Raw genomic sequence first — 23373 nt, 5'->3', positions numbered from 1 at the left:
GTATTTGTCATCTACTCATTCGAAAGTAGATATACATTTTAAGGTTATTTCAGTTTTAAAGATGTGAAATTTAAGTTGCTGCTATATTTCATGAGATACAATTATTTTCCATAAGCAGTTTTTTTTTTTTTACATCTTTATTAGAGGACAATTGCTTTACAATGTTGTGTTAGTTTCCACTGTACAACAAAGTGAATCAGCTATATGTATACACTTCCCTGATTTTTGTTTTGACTTTTTCTATTCAGATAAATCTCATTCTCTGAACTTTAGTTTTTCTGTATATGAAAAAGAACAATTTTGAATGAATTTCTTAGGCTTAATTGATCATCATTAGGTTGAATGTACATTTCATAGTTTTTAATGTTTAAATAAAACAAGCAAGAAAAAGGTTACAATCACCCCGTCTTTTACCTCTTTCAAACACTGACTAAAACACCATATTTTAAAATTATCACTACCACTTCCAAAAATTGTTGATAACTAGCACTAAATATACATGTATATTATAGCTTAGCAATTCTACTTCTAGGTAATTTACCCAACAGAAATTCATACCTAGGCTCACCAAAGACAGCATAAGCATTCCATGGCAGCATATTTGTAATAAAAAACCAGGAAAACTCAAATTTTATCATCAGTAAAAAAGATAAATAGAATTATAGCATATTTACATCATTGGATACTATACAGCAATGAGAATGAATAAACTACATGGAACAACATGGATATTCACATACATAAGGTAGAGCCAAAGAAGCCAGACACGGAAGAGTACACACACTGTATGATTCCGCTTACGTAAAATTCAAACACGGGCAAAATTAATCTGTGGTGTTAGAAATCAGGATAGTAATGTCTTTTGGGAGGAAGTAGTGACCAGGAGGGGAGCAGGAGGGGCTTACTGGTAATATTCAATTTCATAATCTGAGTTCTGGTTAAATAGGTGCACTCCATTTGTAAAAAAAATATTGAGCTATAAACGTAATTTGTACAGTTTTCTGTATGTATATTATACTTTTAAACAGTTTTTAAAAACTGCTGTGTTTTAATTCCTAGACTTCTAAAGTCTGAGCATTTATTTTTTAAAACCTTAAACTGTTGCACGTGTTGCAAGGAAGTGTGACCTCCAAAATGAATTTCTTTTGGAATTTTAGTATGGGGCTTATACCATGTCCCAAGTATTATAGTTCTATGGGGGTTTTGTGTGTGTGCGTGTGTGTTTGTGTGTGTTGTGTGTGTATTTGTGTGTGAACAGTTTTAAATAGTAGGAAATTGTGATTAATACAGTTCAAGCATACCCTGGAATAATTATTTAATAGGGTAAAGGTAATGCTGCAGTTTTTTAAACACCTTGAGGTGTAAGAGACAGGAGAAGTTTGGTCAAATAATTATAGTCATTGAGGCCCTTATTAATATACAAATGAACATGTAGTACTTACAGTTCTAAAGACGTTAATCAAATTTTTTTTCTTAAATTTTGCAGTGTGTGATTAATAAAGTTTCACAAATAGAAGACATAGACACAGATGTTGTTTTGAAGTAAGTATAAATATTAAGTTGGGGTTACCAGTCAGGGAAAAGATAACGCATTAGAATAATCTAAGGAGGATTTAGTTCAGGAATTATTTGCTAAGGTGTGGGCAGAGTGTAGGAAAATCACAAGTGATAGTGCAGTACCTTTAAGGGACAAAGAAAGAGAGCAGTTAATGAATTCAGAAGGAGAAGAAGATGTAAGTAGCTGAAAAAAAAAAGTCTTGTAGTAGTTGAAGTGATCTTCAGTGGAGGGAGGCAGTCATCCTGAGGTAACCCCTCAGGGATGGAGACGGACTATTAACACCTTTCCTCCTTTCAGTCTTTTGTAAGGGCTCCTCACTGGCCAAGCCCAGCAGGTCAGCCTCCCAGGACAGAGAGAGGGTGGAGAGGATACAACGTCATATGGAGGGTGGAAATTGAAGAGGAATAGCAGTGTTAAATTTAAATTATTTAGCTATATAATTAAAACCCAGTTAGTTTTGAGAAGTTTGAGTACATGATTTTGAATTGTCATGTCTGTAATTTTTTGTTTTCCCCTTGAAATAACTATTCTTATTTTAAGGAGAATAGTGATAAATATTTTATGACTATGAATTTCTTGTTCATATAGGTATCTAAACTTTATTAATTGGTCTAAGATATGAATAGTAATATGGACAACTGTAAAACTTCTCTGGGCCAAACTCATAGAATGAGGATTGTGGAGTTTTAATTTCCACACTATTACCTAGTGAAAGCTCAATTTCAGAATTAGTTGAAGCAATCCTAATAATGCAGGGATCACTAGTAGTTGGAAAAATTTAGTTACTGGACCTTTGCTAAAAGCCCTATATACATGGAGAGTCAGTTATTTTTAATATTTTTCTTCCCTAGGGAATTTTCTCAACTTAGAGAACATCCTATATCGCAAGTGTATAGGAGTATCTTTTGAGAATAAAGTCCTAGGTGTAGCAGCGTTAATTAAAAATTTGGAGTAATAAGTCATTGTAGTACTCTAAAATATCTTTATGGAATTCTATTTTTTATTAATTTTTAATCTTAAAGTTGATTGATGTCAGTTATAAAAATATTGGCTGTACTATTATGTATTGTAATATTTAGTATATATATAATATATATGTAGCTAATATGATATTGGCTAATACTTACATAGCACTGTGCATTGTTCTGAGTACTTCGTATTAGCTCAGTTTATATTCACAGCTACCATATAAGGTAGGTTCTACCCATTTAAAATGAGAAAATTAGATCATGGAGGAGTTAAGTCATTTGTCCAGAGTCACACAACTAGTAAGTGGCAGGGCTGGAACTTGAACCAAGGCATTGTGGCTTAAGAGCCCATGCTCTTAGCCACCATGCCACATGATCCTTCATATATGGAAGAGTACTTTTTAGTTTGTAGTTAGAACAGTAGGTTATTAAGTTTATTAGGGGAGATGTTATGTTTCTATTTTTATTTTTTTAACATTTTTATTGGAGTATAATTGCTTTATAATGGTGTGTTAGTTTCTGCTTTATAACAAAGTGAATCAGTTATACATATACATATATCCCCGTATCTCTTCCCTCTTGCGTCTCCCTCCCTCCCACCCTCCCTCTCCCACCCTTCCTCTCCCACCCTTCTAGCTGGTCACAAAGCACCGAGCTGATCTCCCTGTGCTATGCAACTGCTTCCCACTAGCTATCTATTTTACATTTGGTAGTGTATATATGTCCACATATACACTACCACTCTCTCACTTTGTCCCAGCTTACCCTTCCCCCTCCCGGTGTCCTCAAGTCCATTCTCTAGTAGGCCTGCGTCTTTATTCCTGTCTTGCCCCTTGGTTCTTCATGACCATTTTTTTTTTTTTTTAGATTCCATATATATGTGTTAGCATACGGTATTTGTTTTTCTCTTTCTGACTTCACTCTGTATGACAGACTCTAGGTCCATTCACCTCACTACAAATAACTCAATTTCGTTTCTTTTTATGGCTGAGTAATATTCCATTGTATGTATGTGCCACATCTTCTTTATCCATTCATCTGTTGATGGATACTTAGGTTGCTTCCATGTCCTGGCTATCGTAAATAGAGCTGCAATGAACATTGTGGTACATGACTGTTTTTGAATTATGGTTTTCTCAGGGTATATGCCCAGTAGTGGGATTGCTGGGTCGTATGGTAGTTCTATTTTTAGTTTTTTAAGGAACCTCCATACTGTTCTCCATAGTGGCTGTATCAATTTACATTCCCACCAACAGTGTATGAGGGTTCCCTTTTCTCCACACCCTGTCCAGCATTTATTGTCTGTAGATTTTTTCCTTCTTTTTTTTTTTTTTTTTTTTAATCAGTCATCAAATTTTATACACATCACTGTATACACGTCAATCCCAATTGCCCAATTCGGCACACCACCATCCCCACCCCACCGCAGTTTTCCCCCCTCAGTGTCCATACGTTTGTTTGTACATTTTTTGATGATGGCCATTCTGACCGGTGTGAGATGGTATCACATTGTAGTTTTGATTTGCATTTCTCTAATGATTAATGATGTTGAGCATTCTTTCATGTGTTTGTTGGCAATCTGTATATCTTCTTTGGAGAAACGTCTCTTTAGGTCTTCTGCCCATTTTTGGATTGGGTTGTTTGTTTTTTTGATATTGAGCTGCATGAGCTGCTTGTAAATTTTGGAGATTAATCCTTTGTCAGTTACTTCATTTGCCGATATTTTCTCCCATTCTGAGGGCTGTCTTTTCGTCTTGTTTATGGTTTCCTTTGCTGTGCAAAAGCTTTTAAGTTTCATTAGGTCCCATTTGTTTATTTTTGTTTTTATTTCCATTTCTCTAGGAGGTGGGTCAAAAAGGATCTTGCTGTGATTTATGTCATAGAGTGTTCTGCCTATGTTTTCCTCTAAGAGTTTGATAGTGTCTGGCCTTACATTTAGGTCTTTAATCCATTTTGAGTTTATTTTTGTGTATGGTGTTACGGAGTGTTCTAATTTCATTCTTTTACATGTAGCTGCCAGTTTTCCCAGCACCACTTATTGAAGAGGCTCATTTATTAAGGGAGATGTTATGTTTCTATTTTTATTCCAGAATATATCTTTTCCATATTTAACCAAAATTAGTTTATTTTTCTATGCTTTTTCATCAAATGGTCACGAAGCATGTTCACATGGAATTACTACATGATAACATTCATAAGTCAGTGTACTTGACTAGTCTTAGAGATGTTTAAACAAGGAGAAGTTGCTTAGTAATTGACATCTTCATCTCAATTTTACAATTTTAGCTAGGTATCTAGATTAAATTGCGTTTTATTATTCTCTTGTTGCTAGTATTTAGTGTAGTTTCCTCCAATTTGTAGATAATACCATGTTGGCCTGAAGACAGTCATTATTTTTGTTTGAATTTTTTTTTCTAGGCTTGCAGATCAGATGAGAATGTTGAATTTTCTTCAGTGGTTTGATCTGCTAAAGGATATTTTCTCTAAGTTTACAATTTTCCTACAGAGAGTTAAGGTAAGCTTATGTGATTATCAGTTTGTCCAGAATATCCCTAAAGTTAAGTCATCTTTCTAGATATGAAAATTAGAATAAAACAAAATTTCTTTGTTTCTGTAATTTTTCTAAAGGGTTTTAAATTAGATTTGAAGTGCTTCAGAGTATTTTGGTACCTTTTTATAATTTTGGACGATATGTTTTATTTTAAAAGAAATATGATGTTTACTTGGCATTAAATATTATACAATAATATTTCCTTTTGTGATTTTGTGATGCTTGAATCTCTGTAGATTATCTAGAATTACAATATTGTGAAACACTCAAAAATCTATCCCAAACCACTTAATTTTTCTAGGAATTTAATGTTGATATAATGGTATTTTTTAACATATGGTTCATATTTAAATTGCTCTACTAATGTTCTTTATTGCAGGGTTTTTTTTCATTTTTCAATCCGGAATCCATTCATGTATCATGCATTGCATTTAATTACTTTGTCCCTTTGGTCAAACAACTTAATTTTAATCCAGTCATTATAAGGAAAAGAACACATGCTACACAGCATTTTTCAGAAGAAAAAATGTCACAGACTCTAATACATGTTGGTTGGGATTACCAACATGTCATAACTGTGTTTTAATGAGACAGTCATTAGGAATTACTGAGTATAACAGGCTGTTTGTGAAATGTGATATTCTTTGAATTATCAGGTGTCAATATTGTATTTATGTCCTAGTTAACATCCCTGGCATCTCCTGAGTTTCATGTTAAAAATGATCTGGGGGACTTTGGTACTTATCTATGATATGACTTCCTTATTGACATTGACATGCTCTAAGTCACATACATAAGCTTTCCAGTCAGAGTGAGAAAAGTTTATAAAATGTGATTCACTATACTTAATTCAGACTCCTACCAAAATGTTGATCCTATCCATTGATAGAGATAGATAGCAAACCTTTATCCATGGATTGCACAGTAACGAGGCCTTGTTTTCACTTTTTCTTATATTCCTACCATGACCTTATCACACACATTTCTGGATATATAGAACTCCTACATTGCATAGTTAGAACGGGCCAACTTTTTGCCAGTAATTTTTAAGTAGCTATCTTACTTTTAGGTTCTATATCAGTTAAACTAAGCCAAATTATTATTTGATGTATGTACAATATGGGAACAGTGATTTGTCCTAATTGTAGCTTCTTATTTTCACATTTAGGCCACTTAAACTAATACTGTTGTAAAACATCTTTGAAGATGATGTTTAATCTTTAAATATAGTACTTTTTTCTTTGAAAAAGTTTGTGGTTCCTTGAGGGCATGATTTCGCTGAAAAATAATGTTAATTACAGCTGTTCATTTTTAATGAAGAATTTTTAAATAACTACAAATTGGAAAGAACCATGATGTCTAACAATAGAGGAATGGTAAAATAAGTTATGCCTGGTATATTCACTATCATGGAATATCATGCAGGCAAGGATTTTTAATGATTGAAGAAAATGCATACATTATAACATTAAGTTAAAAAGCAAGACAGAGACCTACTTAAATATATAGTCTGCTCTTAGCTGTGTTAGAAAGATTTTTTTACCTCTTCATCTCCATAGACCAAAGAGACAGCTTGTCTTTTTAGTGGTTATCTTTAGGTGGTAGGATTATGTATAATTTAAATTTGTGATTCATTCTTTTCTGTTTTTCCTAAGTTTTCTACAAAAAGAGGTATTACATTTTTTTAATTGAACTATAGTTGATTTATAATGTTGTGTTAGTTTCTGGTATACAGCAAAGTGATTCAGTTATACATATATATATATTCTTTTTCATATTCTTTTCCATTATAGTTTATTACAGGACATTGAATATAGTTCCCTGTGCTATACAGTAGGACCGCTGTTTATCTATTTTATATATAGTAGTTTGTATTTGCTAACCCCCAAATCCTAATTTATCCCCCCCCCCCGCCACCGCACCACCACCACCCCCTCAGCTCTTTCCCCTTTGGTAACCATAAGTTTGTTTTCTATGTCTGTGAGTCTATTTCTGTTTTGTAAATAAGTTCATTTGTATCAGTTTTTTTAGATTCTACGTATAAGTGATATCATGTGGTATGTGGTATTTGTCTTTCTCTTTCTGGCTTACTTCACTTAGTATGATAATCTCTAGGTCCATCCATGTTGCTGCAAATGACATTATTTCATTCTTTCTTACGGCTGAGTAATATTCCATTGTATATATGTACCACATCTTCTTTATCCATTCATCTGTCGATGGACATTTAGGTTGCTTTCATGTCTTGGCTATTGTAAATAGTACTCCTATGAACATTGGGTTGCATGTATCTCTTCGAATTAGAGTTTTCTCCGGATATATGCCCAGGAGTGAGACTGCTGGATTATATGGTAACTCTATTTTTAGTTTTTTAAGGAACTTCCATACTGTTCTCCATAGTGGCTGCACCAATTTACATTCCCACCAACAGTGTAGGAGGGTACCTTTTTCTCCACACTCTCTCCAGCATTTACTATTTGTAGACTTTTTGATGATGGCCATCCTGACTGGTGTAAAGTGATACCTCATTGTGGTTTTGGTTTGTATTTCTCTAATAATTAGCGATATTGAGCATCTTTTCTGGTGCCTGTTGGCCATCTGTATGTCTTCTTTGGAGAAACCTCTATTTAGATCTTCTGCCCATTTTTTAATTGGGTTGTTTGGGTTTTTTTGATATTGACCTGTGTGAGCTGTTTGTATATTTTGGAAATTAATCCCTTGTCAGTTGCATCATTTGTAAATATTTTCTCCCAGTCCGTAGGTTGTCTTTTCATTTTGTTTATGGTTTCCTTTGCTGTGCAAAAACTTTTAAGTTTAATTAGGTCCCATTTGTTTATTTTTGTTTTTATTTCCATTACTCTAGGAGACAGGTCCCCAAAAATATCGCTGTGATTTACAACATGTCAAAGACTGTTCTGCCTATGTTTTCCTCTAGGAGTTTTACAGTATCTGGTCTTACATTTAGTTCTTTAATCCATTTTGAGTTTTTTTTTAATATGGTGTTAGAGAGTGTTCTCGTTTCATTCTTTTACATGTAGCTATCCAGTTTTCCCAGCACCACTTGTTGAAGAGACTGTCTTTACTCCATTGTATATTCTTGCTGTATTTTGCCCTTTGTTGTAGATTAATTGACCATGAGTGCATGGGTTTATTTCTGGGCATTAATTGTATTTTGTATTTTTATTAGCATTCTTGTTTATTGTTTATACCCCATAGTTTAAGATGATTTGTATAGCTAAAAAAGAAAATAATCCTTAAATGCAAGCTTACATTCTTTTTTAAGAAATTTTTAACTCAAGTTTTCAATTTGTTACGTGGACAAATAATTCTGGACTATCATTTTAAAGACTTATCAATATGGTTACCAGATTATTTCATTCATTATTCTCAAGACTGAAAAAATTTATTTTAGCGGTTCTGGTCTTTAAACATGAACTTGACTGTAAACTGCTGCAATACGAAAGTTCAGAAAATAAATCACGTACCTACTGTTGAATCTACTATATATTGTAAAATCTTCTGGCATCCTTAAGCAAGAATGGCTCTGGTCTTGGAAAAAAATAATCAGCAAACCTTTAAAACTGTAGGTATGGTGAAAACAGTGAAGAACCCCTAAGAGAACACCTGATACACTGTATATGGAAAGTTTATTGTATTAGCTAAGATGTTGTCAGTTAAAAGGGACAAAGTATTCAAATGAAACTAATTTAAACAATAAAAGAAATGTATTGGCTTGGGGAATTTAAAATAGTCCAAAACGAGGATAGCCTTCAGTTATGACATGGTCATGGTTTTCTCGCTTAGTTTCTCTGTTTTAATTCACTTCTACCTCCTCTTTGTTGGCTTCACCTTCAAAGTAACCAACCTAATTATAGCAAAATGGCTATATATAACAGTTTTAGGTCTTCCACATTTGTATACTCTACTTCCTAGAACAAGATTTTTTCTTCTTCAATTATCAAAGTCCTTGGTTTTAATCCACTGGGCTGATTTAGGTTACTGTGGTCAGGACAATGCTATGCACTGCTTGCTTTGGGTCTGGATTTTCTTCTCACTTCTGAACTAATCCTGTGGCAAGGAGGTTGGGAGTATACTGTGTGGGATACGCAGGACTAACACCTGAAGCTGGAAGGTGGACTCAGTTTTGCATAGCTGTATTCCTATGGGGGAGGTATAGAATAGTTGTTGGGGAGAGAAAGACCATGTCCAAAGACCATGACCACTTTTTATTAAAAAAATTTTTAAGAAAGAAAATCATCAAGAGAGAAGAGATAAGAAGAAAGGCAAAATGAAGATGGGGGAGATAGCACATCAAGATTAAGACGAGACAGTAGTGAAGATTAAAAGTAGCAATGGAGGAGTGTAGCAAGGAGCAAGTTTGTGACAATAGAGGAGTTACTGATCAATGGAGAAAGAAAATATGCAGTATCCACAGACACTCGAAGGCTCAGAATCTCTCTCGTATACTGTATGGAATATTGTATCACTTAGAGTGCATTTAGTTCCAAATAACAGGAAATACAGAGTGTTTTAAACAATTAAGGGGATTTATTAGTTCATATAACTGAAAAATATCCATAGGTAGGTCAGCCTTTAGGTGCTTGATAGAGAGGTTGATGATGTTGTCAAGCCTTGGTTTTCTTTCTCTATGTTTCTCTCAGTCTGTCTTCTGTGTATCTTCTTTAGCTTTAAGCTCAGGTGGTTCCATTAGCTGATTGGACTAGCTTAGACCCTTATTCTATATTTGGAGACTTAAAGTTGGAGTCTGCTTGCCTAGAACCATGTAGATCCTAAAAAAGAAATCAAGAGTTTTGAGAAAGGGGCAACAAATTACAAGAACGCAACCATGAATGTTAAAGAAGGAATGCAGCCCCTGTTTCTTAGTAGTCCCTGAAGACATTGGCTTTCAGTATTTATTAAGTACCTCCTATGTGCCCAGTACTTACTATTCTAGGCAGTAGGATATAATATCTCATGGAGCTAACATTGTAGTGGAAAGAGACCTAGAATTAAAAAAATAAAAAGATAGTGGTAACTGTTATTTAAAGAAAACTGGTTAATGGGATAGGGTTGCTGGAAGGAGTCATAGGAGGCTTCTTTTTTTGTTGTTTTTGATTCAGTTTTATTTATTTATTTATTTATTTTATTTTTTTGCCGTGCGGCATGAGGGATCTTAGTTCCCCTACCAGGGATCGAACCCGTGCCCCCTGCATCGGGAGCACGGAGTCTTAACCACTGGACCACCAGGGATGTCCCGGAGGCTTCTTGAGGAAGTAACAGTTGTGCAGGAACCTGAGCGGTGAGAAGGAAACATGTATGCAAACATCAAGGTGAAGAACATTCCAGGCAGAGGAAACAACAAAGGCACTGAGATGGGAACAGTGGAATTTAGAAGAATAGGAAGAGAACCAGAATGTCTGGAGAGCAGTGAATGAGTGAGAAAAAGGTGTAAGATGAGGAGAGAGAGATGGATTTAAGGGTAGGTACGGTAAGGAATATGGATTGTTTTTTCCTTTTAAGAAAGCACAGCAGGACTTCCCTGGTGGTGCAGTGGTTGAGAATCCGCCTGCCAGTGTAGGGGACATGGGTTTGATCCCTGGTCTGGGAAGATCCCACATGTCGCGGAGCAACTAACCCCGTGCTCCACAACTACTGAGCCTGCGATCTAGAGCCCGCGAGCCACAACTACTGAGCCCGCATGCCACAACTACTGAAGCCCGTGCGCCTAGAGCCCGTGCTCCTCAACAAGAGAAGCCACTGCAATGAGAAGCCCGTGCACCGCAACAAAGAGTAGCCCCTGCTCGCCGCAACTAGAGAAAGCCCGTGCACAGCAATGAAGACCCAACACAGCCAAATTAATTAATTAATTAAAAAAAAAAAAACAGTGAATATTTGTTGAATGGATGATTGGATACTGGTTGCTCTGTTCCAAGCACCCCCCTTTAAAAAAAATAAAAAAGAAAAGAAAGCACATCAATCAACGAATATGATCCTCTGACAGGCAAGTTATGTTTAGTGTAACCTATTTAAGAAGTTAGAGAAATATGCAGTATATTTTAGGGAGATTTCCATTAACAAAATTAATTTGTAAATGGAGCCCTATGTCTAAGCTTTAGGGAACCCATCTCTCTTGAGCAATTCTTTTTCACAAGTCACCTTTACTGTGTAATAAAAGAAATTCTGATATGCATGACCTTGACTCATTTGTAAGATGTTCAAAAGTACATACACAGAGTTCACTTTTGGAACCTTTAGGTACAAAATATTTTAAATCCTTTAAAAATGTATCCTGTTTCCTTGTAGGCAACGTTAAATGTCATTCACAGTGTTGTTCTCTCAGTTCTTGACAAAAATCAAAGGACTAGAGAATTGGAGGAGATTTCGCAGCAGAAGAATGCTGCAAAAGACAATTCACTGGACACGGAGGTGGCTTATTTAATCCATGAAGGCATGTTTATAAGCGATGCATTCAATGAGAGTGAATTAACACCTATAACAATTGACACTACCTCTCAAAGAAATGCATCTCCAAATAGTGAGCCCTGCAGCAGTGATTCGGTATCCGAACCAGAATGTGCTACTGATTCTTCATCCAGCAAAGAGCAGACATCATCATCTGTTACTCCAGGAGCTGTGGATATTATGTGAGTATGGTGACTGCTGCCAAGTTAACAAGATTTTGAGTCATCTTATTAATGGTTCCAATAAGATTGATTATTCAGTTTATTGAAAAACCGTGTACACTTTGGTCTTTTGGAATTTAATTTAACAAAATTAATTTTCTGAAACGTATCTTTTTGAAAATATATGGAAGGTAAGGAGGTGAGCATTGGAAGTTATTGAGAATTGTAGAATTTTAAGTCTGGGAAGGAACCATTTAATTAAATGCCCTCAATTTGGAGAGTTTAGATGACTTATTTAAAGTCATTAGTGGCAGGTCAGTATTTCCTTGGTTATGTTTCTTTCTTTTACTATGTCGCCTTTGTATTTTGTATATAGTGAAAATCTGTTTGATTTACAATTTTCAGTTTTTCAGACATGAATTTCCAAGTGGGTCGCACTCTCTTTTTAAATATTACTTTTTTAAACTTATTTTGAAATAATTTCAAATTTACAGAAAAGTTGTCAGCATTGTACAAAAAACTCTCATATATCCTTCACCTTGCTTCCCCAGTTAATGGTTTACCACATTGCCCTCTTTCTCCCTTCCTCTCTCTTTCTCACTCTCTTTTCGTCTCTCCTTTCTTTGTCTCTCATGTTAAAATTTTTTCTCAATCATTTAACAATAGGTTGCAGACTTAATGTTCCAAATACTTCAGTGTATATTTCCTAAATACAATAACACTCTCTTAGTTAACTACAGTATACCAATTAAAATCAAGAAAACATTGCTGCATTATTACCATCTAATGCACAGACCCCATTCAGAGTTCACCAGTTGTCCCAATAATGTTCTGAATAGGAAGAACAAAAATAAAACAGCCAATAAAATCTTTCTGGTCCAAGAACATTGTTTGTATTTTGTTATTATTAAGAATAATAAGAACTCAGTACTTTTGTTCATTTTGATGTAAGTCAGCTTATAGCCCAGGAGCTTATAAAGGTTGCAGTTATAGTGTAAAGTCAGCTATAATACCTCCCCCTCCCCACCATAAATCAATCAATCAAACCCTGAACTACATATTAATAAAATTTTTTCTTCTCTGTTCTGGCTTATATTTTCACATTTATTAGTTAGGATTCAGTCTAAAACTGCTGTTAAAAGAGATGTAAAAACACCTGTAGCTTAAACAATACAGAATTTTGTTTCTCTCCTGTAACAATTCAGAGGTAGGAGGTCCAGAGCTAGGAAGGTAGCTCTACCATCTCATTGTGTAGCTTCCCTCTGTGCCTTAGGTTTTATCATCTCATTTCAATCTGTAGCAGCAGGAAGGAGAGGATAAAGGCTGGTACTCTCCTTACTTTTTTGTTTTGTTTTAATCTTTTAATTGGAATGTGATGCACATACAGGGAAATGGACCAGTTATAAGTGTTCAGCTCAATTTATTATAACAAAATGAACACCCTGGTGTAATCACCAAGGTTAAGAGATAGAACATTACCAGCTCTCTAGAAGCCCCCCCCTTGCCACTATGCTTTCACTTTCCCCCCCAAAAAACCATTAAAACTATTGGTTTTTCCAGGTTTTAAACTTTATATAAATGGAACCATAAATGGAATCATGTTCTTTAGTCTCTAATTTCTTTCATTCCACATTATATTTGTGATATTTTTCTAAGTTGTTGCATGCAGCAGTAGTTTATTTGTGCATAAATATTCCACTTCCGACTACACCACAATGTATTTATCATTCTGTTGTTGATGAAATTTGGATTATTTTCAGTTTGATTGTTGTGAACATTCTTGTAGATGTCTTCAGTGTACATGACATAAGTATTTCTGTTGAATATATACCTAGGAATGAATAAGTATTGTGAATAGTCAATTTAACTAATGCCAAACAATTTCCCAAAGGATTGTACTCCTTTACAATCCCATCAGCTGTGTGGAAACGTTCCTATCACTCCACATCTTCATTCACTCTTTGTATTGTCAGTGTTTTACATGTTAGACATTTTGGTGGATATGTCCCAGGTATAGTAGTTTAAATTTTTATTTCCCTGATGATTGGTAAGAGGGCATTTTTCATATATTTATTGGCTGTTTGGATATCCTCTTCTGTGAAGGCCCTATTCAAATCCTTTGCCCACTTCTCTATTGGTTTGCCTTTTATTTCTTATTGATTTATGGGAGTTCTTTATGTAGTCCCAACACAGCCCTTTGTCAGTTGTCCATACTGCAGATATCTTCTCCCACTCTGTGGGTTGACTTTTCACTCTCTTATTGGGGTCTTTGGTGAACAAAAGTTCTTAATTTTAATATCTTATGATTCAATCTTTCCTTTTATGGTTTGTGCTTTTTTGTGTGTCCTATTTAAGAAATCTTTCCCTACCCTAAGACTTTGATGATATTCTCTTATGTTTTTTTCTGGAAGCTTTGTTGCTGTCCCTTTCACATTTAGATCCACAATCCATCTGGAATTGATTTTTGTGTATAGTGTGAGGTTGTTGTCTTTTTCCTCATGTGGATATCTTTTTGATTTCACACCATTTATTGAAAAGACTGTCTTACCCGTTGCTCTATAGTGCCACTCTTGTCTTAAATTATATATTCATATATGTATGAGTCTGTTTCTAGATTCTGTTTTGTTCACTTGTCTGCTTTGCACCAGTACCATTAAGTAAAATTGTATTAGTTATGATCGCTTTTTAATTAGTCTTAATATCTGGTAATTTCTCCTACCTTTTATTCTTCTTCCAATATACCTTATTTATGTTGCAAATCCATATACATTTTAGATTTGTTAGTTCCCTGTTGCTTTCACGTAAATTTGTTCATGTTTTATCCTTTCTTTCTTTTTAAGAGTACAATTCAGAATTTGCAGTCCCACATCCTAGTGGCTAGAATATTATCACATGTCTGTATCTAGCTGTAAGAGAGGCTTGAGAGATAGTCTATAGCTTGTTGGCTATTCGATAGCTAAAACTATTATGGCAGAAGTGAGAAACGATATTAAAAGATAGCTAGAAATCTGCTGTACTATTTGAGATTCCTTTAAATCAAATGCAGCCTCATAGTTTTCATCCCTCCCCTCCCACCTCCATTGTGGCTCACTATACACTTTGGAGCTTCTCTGGCTTTCCACAATGGCATGCTCCCATAGCATGATAACAGAGGTTCTGTAGGTGGTTTCTTCTGTGTTTCATAGGCACATAAATGTCTGGGAACTACCCACCCCCAAGGGACAATGGATTGATTGAGTATATTTATACACGTGACCCTAACTAGTTCTTTCTTGTATCAAGTGTTTTTGCAGTATGTAATTGTGTCATGGATACAGTACATGCAGAAATGATGTCTGATTTTTTATCTATGTTGTAGATTTTCCATATTTTCTTACATTATCAAAATAATCTACAACTTTGTAAGTTTATTCCAATGCAGACATGGGCACAAAAGAGTAAATAATTTCCCATGCAGGAAATGGGAAAGGAAAAATAATGGAAAGGATTAGAAAGTTTTGTAGGTTTTTAAAATTTTTTAATTTAAATTAAATTGTGGTTAAAATAAAAACATATAAAGTTTACCATCTTAGCCATTTCTAAGTGCACAGTCCAGTAGTGGTAAATATATTCACACTGTTGTACAACCAATCTCCAGATCTTTTTGTTCTTGCAAATCTGAAATCCTATGCACATTAAGCAACAACTCCCCATTTCCTTCCCTACCAATCCCCTGGCAACCACTCTTCTACTTTCTGTCTCCATGAGTTCAACTACTCTAGGTACTTCATATAAGTGGAATCATACAGTATTTGTCCTTTTGTTTAGCATGTAGTCTTTAAGGTTCATCTATGTTGTAGCATGTGTCAGAAGTTCCTTTTTTTAGGCTCAGTAATATTCCATTGTATGTATATACCACATTTTATCCATTTATCTGTCAGTGGACTCTTGGATTGCTTCCATCTCTTGGCTGTTATGAATAGTGCTACTGTGAACATGGGTGTGCAAATATATCTCTTTGAGATCCTGCTTTCAGTTCTTTTGTGTACATAGCCAGAAGTAGAATTACTGGATCATGTTTGTGAGGTTTTGTTTTTTGTTTTTTGCTTTTCCCTATTAACGTGAAAGAGATCCATTAGACTTAAATTTTTAAAAATCTTTTTAAAAAGCAAAATTACAAACAAATAAATGATTTTTTTAGAAAACCAAACTTCCCAGCTTTTAGGATTGTCACCCTATTTTCTTAAAGACTTAAGTTGGTTTTTTTTTGCTATTTCCTGTTTATATCTTTGTGAATTGGTGGCATATTGGCAAGAGTTCCAAATTCTTAATCATTCCCTTACGTAGGGGCAAATTTTAGAAATCCTTCAGAAAATTGAATTTACAATTGAAATAAAATTTTAACTTTGAAATTTAAGCAAACAGTTTTATGGGTGCTGGTATTGAAATAGCACTTGGACTGTTTATATAGAAGGAAATGTTGCAGTAGAGGAAGTTTATCAGATTAGAAATAGAATTAGACTAATTCTGGGTTCTAGTCCCACCCTCTTAACCTTGTGACCTTGGTAGATCACTTAAACTTTCAAGATTCAGTATCCTCATCTGTAAAGTAGAAATTTATCTATCTGCCTCAGAGTGTGAGAACCAAGCAAGATACTGTATCTGAGAGTATTTAAAAAATATTTATCCCTCCATTATTTTAAAGCACTAGTAAGTAAATTTAATGATATAATTTTAAAGGATAACAGGTAATAACTTTCTTTAATACCTTAACCCAGTGAGAATAGTGGTTTGCCTCAAATTAATATACATCAGATCCTCTTTGAAATATCTTTGAAAGTTATTTTAATTCAACTGAAACGGAGAAAAATTACACTAAGGTACTTCACTTGGTTCATGATAACACTAAACTGACTTGTTGGCACAGAATCAGTGGTCTTTATACATGCCCTGGGGAAAAATGTATAAAAAACAGGAAGTCTTACATTTCTTCCTCAAAACTGGAATAAATGCATTACATATTATAAATACTCCTATTTAATTGTAAGTTTCTTGAGAACAGTATTCCCTCCAGTGCATAGTAGTTAAACACAGTAAATACTCAGGAAATATTAGTTCAGTTGATCTGACTATTAATAGTCATTCATAATTATAAGTAAAAAGAGGGCCTGTTTGTTCCTTCTTTCCATTCCTTTCCTCTTCCTTCCACTATGTCATCCTAGGCACCTGTGCACAACCTGCCACAGCTACGCCCTTGTACCTAACGAGAATTTCTTTTGCTGTAGTTTTTGCAGAATTTCCAGTCAGAGTCTGAACTAAGTATTAAAAATACTACAGCAGAGAGAGAAAATTATTCTTATATAAGATTAGGGTAAAATATATTTGTGTTATCTGAGCTTGTTTATGTGATGCTCTACCACAAAAATAAAAGTATATGATACATCACAGAATTTTCCCTCAAATGTAAATTTTACAGCTTTTTGTTTTTTATTGGTATGTCATCTATGGCGAACAGTGTGTTCACAACTTTCCTTGACTTAATCTCTTTCTATCATTTTCAGGGTCAATGAAGACATGAAATTAACTGACTTAGAGCTGGGAAAGCTGGCAAATAATGTCCAGGAGTTATTATATAGTGCCTCAGATATATGCCATGATCGAGCCGTCAAATTTCTCATGTCAAGAGCAAAGGTTAGTTGTTTTGATAAACTTTAGATATTTTATACATAGTAACATTATTTTAAAGATCTGGAATATATCCTCGCTTGTGTCCCTATTCCACATAATGCATATTTTTAACACTTAATAAGGTACTGGTGTGGTCTATTAAGGAGGTGTTGAAATGCAAAATAATCCAAATAAAAGAAATAGAAAAAGTTAAGCATGCTTTTCAAATAAATGATTAAAAGACTTATTTTGAAATATAATACCTTAATAATTAATTTGAAATTAATATGCTGTTTTTATACATATATATGTGTATACCTAGCCAAACAATTTATTAAGAAAATTAGTTGTACTCCAATAGTATGAAAATTGTATAGTATGATCTGAATTTATTTGAGCTACTGTATTACAAAGGGATCAGAATAAAATTTAGACATCTTAAACTTTTTATGCTTGATTTCTGGGACTAAAGTATTGGGAAATTTCATTTAAAATTGTTTTAAAATAATTTTTAGGAATTAATACAACTATTATAAAAACAATTAATTAATATTAATATTTGTTTAAGTTGGTTTTATAGCTCATCCATATTTGGTGTTATACTAACTCTCATGATTTTTGTGTTATCTCTAAAATTTAGGATGGTTTTCTTGAGAAACTAAATTCCACAGAATTCATAACACTTTCCAGATTAATGGAAACATTCATTTTAGAAACTGAACAGATCTGTGGAAGAAAAAGCATGTCATTACTTGGAGCACTTCAGAGCCAAGCTAATAAATTTGTAAACAGGTTTCATGAAGAGAGAAAAACCAAACTCAGGTATTATTACCATGTCCATTCTGTTCTTCATTTTTTTCCCCTCTTCTTTACAAAACACAATTATATTTAAAAGAGGAAACTTCATTAATTGGCCAGTTAAAACCCCTGACAGATTTTTTTCTTTTTAATTAAAGACAGATTGTGGAATTAAAATCACATTTCTTGGCTTTTGAAAGTGGAGTTAGAATGTTTAGTTCCATTAAAGTACTTACCAGGAAGATCCTAATAGATTGACTTTTCCTTTCCCACTCAAAGTGAAGTTAATTATGTTTTACCACTCTTCCTGACTAGGCTAAGAGACATAAAAAGAGAAATATTTTCTGAAACTATTCATACTGTTTATGAATGATTTCAGTTTATTAAGGTGTTCAGCACTTTTTAAAGTCTTACGTACTAACAACAGGTAATGGCCATGATTATTTAAAAACTCAATACCTTGTATTGCATGGGCTCTACTTGAATTTAACTAAGATACATGTAGTCTTAAATACATAACAAAAGTCTTATGTACTCACTCAGCTCTTCCTTTTCTTTTCACCCAAGGAGATTATTAAAGTTTATCTTCCTTTCTTTTTACTTTTGAATAGCCTCCTCTTAGACAATGAGCGCTGGAAGCAAGCTGATGTTCCCGCAGAATTTCAGGATCTTGTTGATTCTATAGCAGATGGAAAGATTGCTTTACCTGAAAAAAAATCAGGGGGTATGTGTACTCTTTCACACACTCTCTTTCAATTTTATATTGTTTGTTCATTTTGTAGGAGTGCTTAATATTTCTTTAATTGATAGTGCCTCTTGGGAAGCTTAGAACTAATACTCCCAGCTTAGTAAGTAGTTGATTGGAAAAGTATGTGGTAATTTATAATAATAATTTCAGATATTTATTGAGTATTAACCATATCCAGACACTGGACCAAGTGCTTTACATGCATTACTCCAGTTTACCCTCACAACAACCTATAATAAAGATACTATTGTTACCTTGTTTAATAGTGAGGAGGCATGAGGCTTCCAGGGATTAAGGAATTTGGTACAAATAAAGATCTGGGATTTGAAACCAACTTTATATAATTTCATAGCTATGTTCTTAACCACTGTACCATATTGTTTAGAGACATGTACTCTTTTATTGGACGCTAGTATGCTTCTACTATGTGTCAGATGTTGAGACATAGGTAAGAGGTATAATTTTACTTTAAAAGGTCTAAGTCTGATGAAAAATATATTTATTATCAATCACAAGTAATGTAGTAGTGATATGATAGAGAAAACCAAAATATAAAGAACTGTAGAATAAGAAAACTATGAAGGAGACTACAAAGGAAGGGCAGAGAGGTAGGACAATCCAGAAAAACACAGAAGTTAAAAAATTAGAATTTCAAGAAGAAAATTGTCATTTGTATCAAATGTCAATTGGGTTTCTTATGAAAGACATGCAGTGGCTAGAGATATTTTTGTATATCAGTTAAAGTGGAGTTATCATGTGTTAATAATATAAATTTATGTACAACTCATCCTGTAATACCAGATTTGAAATTATGAAGTTCTTGAATAATTTTTAAAGTGTTTTTTTAAATAAATATTTATTTATTTATTTATTTATTTTTGGCTGTGTTGGGTCTTCGTTGCTGAGCACGGGCTTTCTCTACTTGCGGCGAGCGGGGGCTACTCTTCGTTGCGGTGTGCAGGCATCTCATTGTGGTGGCTTCTCTTGTTGCAGAGCACAGTCTCTAGGCACGCGGGCTTCAGTAGTTGTGGCTCGCGGGCTCTAGAGAGCAGGTTCAGTAGCTGTGGCGCACGGGCTTAGTTGCTCCGCGTCATGTGGGATCTTCCTGGACCAGTGCTCCAACCCGTGTCCCCTGCAATGGCAGGTGGATTCTTAACCAATGTACCATCAGGGTAGTCCATATACCCTGCTTCTGTCTTTTGTTTTCCTCTGAGAAAGAAGAAAGGATATGCTATTAGAAATCCATTAACATTTTACTAGTTCATGCCGAGTTAAGTATCCTTGGTTATTATTCATGCACCCATCATCTATTTATTGAGTTACTAGCTACTTAGCTAGGCATTGGAGAGATGAAGTTTAATGGATAGCAGTTAATATTAATTTGGTGCTTACCTGATGCTAGACAGTTTTTTCTAAGCACTTTACATTGTTATCTCATTTACAGATCCATGAGCTAGACAGTGTTAGTATTCCCATTTAACAAATATGGAAACTGAGGCACAAAGAGGTTAAGCAACATGCCTAAGGTTACCTGGCTAGGAAGTGGTAGAGCTGGGATCCAACTGCAGGCAGACTGACTTTAGGGCCCTTCCTCTTAACTACTGTGCTAAGCCATTTCTCTGCAGTATTGAGAATTGGTTAAGACACAACCCCTGTCCTCAAAAAACTTAATCTGACATACAGAGTGAATTGTGATTAGAAATTATATCACACTGAATTTCTTTCCTTGAGAGAGATGAGGAAGTAGATATTTAATGTCTTAGAACAAAAGGATTTGAAGCTTAGGGAAGCATGATGATTTACTTAAACATGGTAATCTGTTTAATTTGGCTGATTCAGGACAGTAATCCAGTCCACTGTTCTTTTCACCTCAATATGCTGAATTTTGTTTTTTAATGATAAGAAATACCACATGCTGAAAATAAAGTAACTTTTGGATTAAAATCTTGAAAAGTAATACATAATCTCTCCATTGAATTTAGGAATTAAGTTGTACTCTAAGGGTTATAATAAAGAAAAGATAACCAGTTGAAATGCTAGTTCTGCCTTTCCCAACTAATAACATTCTTTTTCCTTTACTTCTTATCGATCATCTGCCATGTGCCAGACCTAGAGGATAGCCAGTTCGTAAGCATTATCTCTTTCAGTAACAACACTGAAAGGTAGATATTGTTGTCCATGTCTAATGGATACAGATATTGAGATTCAAAATAAGTAATTGGCCTAGTCTTGCATCCAGTAATTGGCAGTACTGGAATTCAAATCCAGGTTTCTCTGATTCCAAATGCAGTATACTTTATTTACTTTGTGCTGAATTGTTTCCCAAGAAGTAGATTTATTTGCAGAAATGAGAGTTTCAGGCCCTGAATAGGAACTTTTTCAGTTTTTTCCAGTTTAAATTTTTTATCCAATATTTTGTTTCATCTTATACCCATGTCTCTTTATTCGCTTTACTCTCTAGCTGCAGAAGAAAGGAAACCAGCTGAAGTTCTCATTGTCGAGGGACAACAGTATGCTGTTGTTGGGTGAGTGACACGTTTTTCTTCATTAGTTGAATCAAGTATTTAAAACATAGGTCTTTTAGTTACCCCTTGATGTGAATTGGAAATTTTGGATTAACAATTGTAAATCTTACAAAGAATTTTAAAGAATTTTTATGGATTCCTTTTTATTTTTCTATATTTTGTAGTATTCTGTATCCATTAGGACTACACTGGCTTAACAAAAAAAGGGGTTGGTTGATTTTTCTCATGTAACAAGAACCTAGAGGTACATAATCCAAGGGTGCTATAGTGGCTCCATGATGTTATAAGTGTCTCAAGCTCTTTCTGTCTTTTTTTCCTGCAACTTTTTTAGTGTGTAGTATACAGCATAGTAGTTGAAGTTGTGAGCTCTGGAGTCAGACTGCTTAGGTTTGAGTCCCAGCAGCTCTGTTACTTTGTGGCCTTGGGCAAGTTACTCTGTGCGCCTCAGTTTTCTTATTTATAAAACAAAATGTGGATAATAGTACTATACTTAGAATTATTGTAAAATTAAACAGGTAATTCATGTAAAGAATCTAGCACAGTTCTAGTACCTAACAAGAAGCTGATAGTTGTTGGTAGTTATTTCCATTATCATCATTTGTCATTAGGTCTTTTACCAAAAACAGTATTTCAAATTCAAGTTAACTAAGAAAAATATAAATTCCAGTGTTGTTTGTCTAGTACTATATGCCTTTTATTAAATGGGTAGTTAAGATAATATCTTCACATACTTTAATTTTAATAACACTTCATAGTTCAGATATTTTCATATATATGATCTCTTTTGATCTCTACAACCATGTTGTACAATAGACATTTCAGGGATTATTGTTCCCTTTCTACAGTTAAGAGAATTGGAGCTTAGAAGTTTAAGTAGTTAATATAAAATTACCCAAATGGAGCCAGAATTAGAATAAAAATCTAGCTCCCAATATCTACACCAGAATTCTTTTTCACTTTTCTTCTTTGTTTCTTGTCAGTAAGTAAGTCTTTTCTGAAACAGCCATCCCTTCCAGGAAGAATGAATGATCCTCTCTTTGTAACTCTCTGTGCCTCTCTCATGGCACTTTCTGGTTAGTCTCTGAATTCCTCAAAGATGGGGATCATATCTTACCATTTTAATTTTTCTTAGCACCTAATAAGCACTCAAATGGTGTGTATAGAATTTATGCTTTTTCTCAACCTGTATATTATCCAAAACTCTGAAGTGCACCCATTGTAAGCTAAAGCTTCCATTCCTTTCTTCTCTGGAGTTCTTTTCCATTTCTGGTGGGACAGAGCTTTTTTCAACCTCCCTATAATCTTAGTCCTTCAATCTAATCATGATTTCTTTCCTTAATTACCCATTGCAGTTGGCCCTCTATATCCATGGGTTCCACATCCAACCAACCAGGATGCAGAACCCATGGATATAGAGGGAAGACTTTACTACGCCATTTTATATAAAGGACTTGAGCATGCATGGTTTTTGGTATCCACGCGATGTCCTGGAACCAATCCCCTGTGGATACCGAGGAAGGACTGTGTCTTGTTACTCTTCCCTTGCTTGATGGAAATGGTCCCCTCTAGCTATCTGGCTTTCTTGCTCTTTAGGCAAAGAGGCTTCTGCCAAAAAACTGAACTCCCTGGCTAAAGGTGGAGTATTATATCTTCAGAGAGAAAATTACAAAACATAAGCAATGGACTCCTGCCCAGTAAAGCAGACTCTAGGACTATGCATGGAGAGTAATATATGGTCTGACAATTAAGCTGTTATAAAGGCTAGATACTCTCCTTCTTGAATCACTGCTCTCTTCAGACTTTCATAAAACATTAGTTTACATGGATCACTCATTTCTGAGGATCTCATTGAATTTAGATGTGCTGTAATGAATGGCTCTTTCTCCCTTAGTTTCAACCTTATTTAACCTCCCAGTAGTGCCTCTTTTCAGCTTATGACATGTCCTGATAATGAGC

The 23373-nt window shown here is 34.5% G+C and overlaps 1 protein-coding gene across 5 annotated transcripts in view; it reads left to right on the top strand.

Annotated features, from left to right (window-relative positions):
• The window catches only part of VPS54 (VPS54 subunit of GARP complex), a 94030-nt gene that overhangs the window by 51978 nt on the left and 18679 nt on the right, over nucleotides 1–23373 (top strand). For all 5 annotated transcript variants that reach the window (XM_061168777.1, XM_061168773.1, XM_061168776.1 and 2 more), the window contains 7 exons: nucleotides 1487–1542; nucleotides 4945–5041; nucleotides 11381–11721; nucleotides 17241–17370; nucleotides 17987–18168; nucleotides 18756–18868; nucleotides 21354–21417. In XM_061168777.1, coding sequence (XP_061024760.1) covers nucleotides 1487–1542; nucleotides 4945–5041; nucleotides 11381–11721; nucleotides 17241–17370; nucleotides 17987–18168; nucleotides 18756–18868; nucleotides 21354–21417 — 983 coding nt within the window. The remainder of the gene's footprint in view (nucleotides 1–1486; nucleotides 1543–4944; nucleotides 5042–11380; nucleotides 11722–17240; nucleotides 17371–17986; nucleotides 18169–18755; nucleotides 18869–21353; nucleotides 21418–23373) is intronic.

This window comes from Eubalaena glacialis, chromosome 14, assembly GCF_028564815.1.
Source record: "Eubalaena glacialis isolate mEubGla1 chromosome 14, mEubGla1.1.hap2.+ XY, whole genome shotgun sequence".
Classification (NCBI taxonomy): Eukaryota; Metazoa; Chordata; class Mammalia; order Artiodactyla; family Balaenidae; genus Eubalaena; species Eubalaena glacialis.
This window is presented reverse-complemented; position numbering and strand designations above follow the sequence as displayed.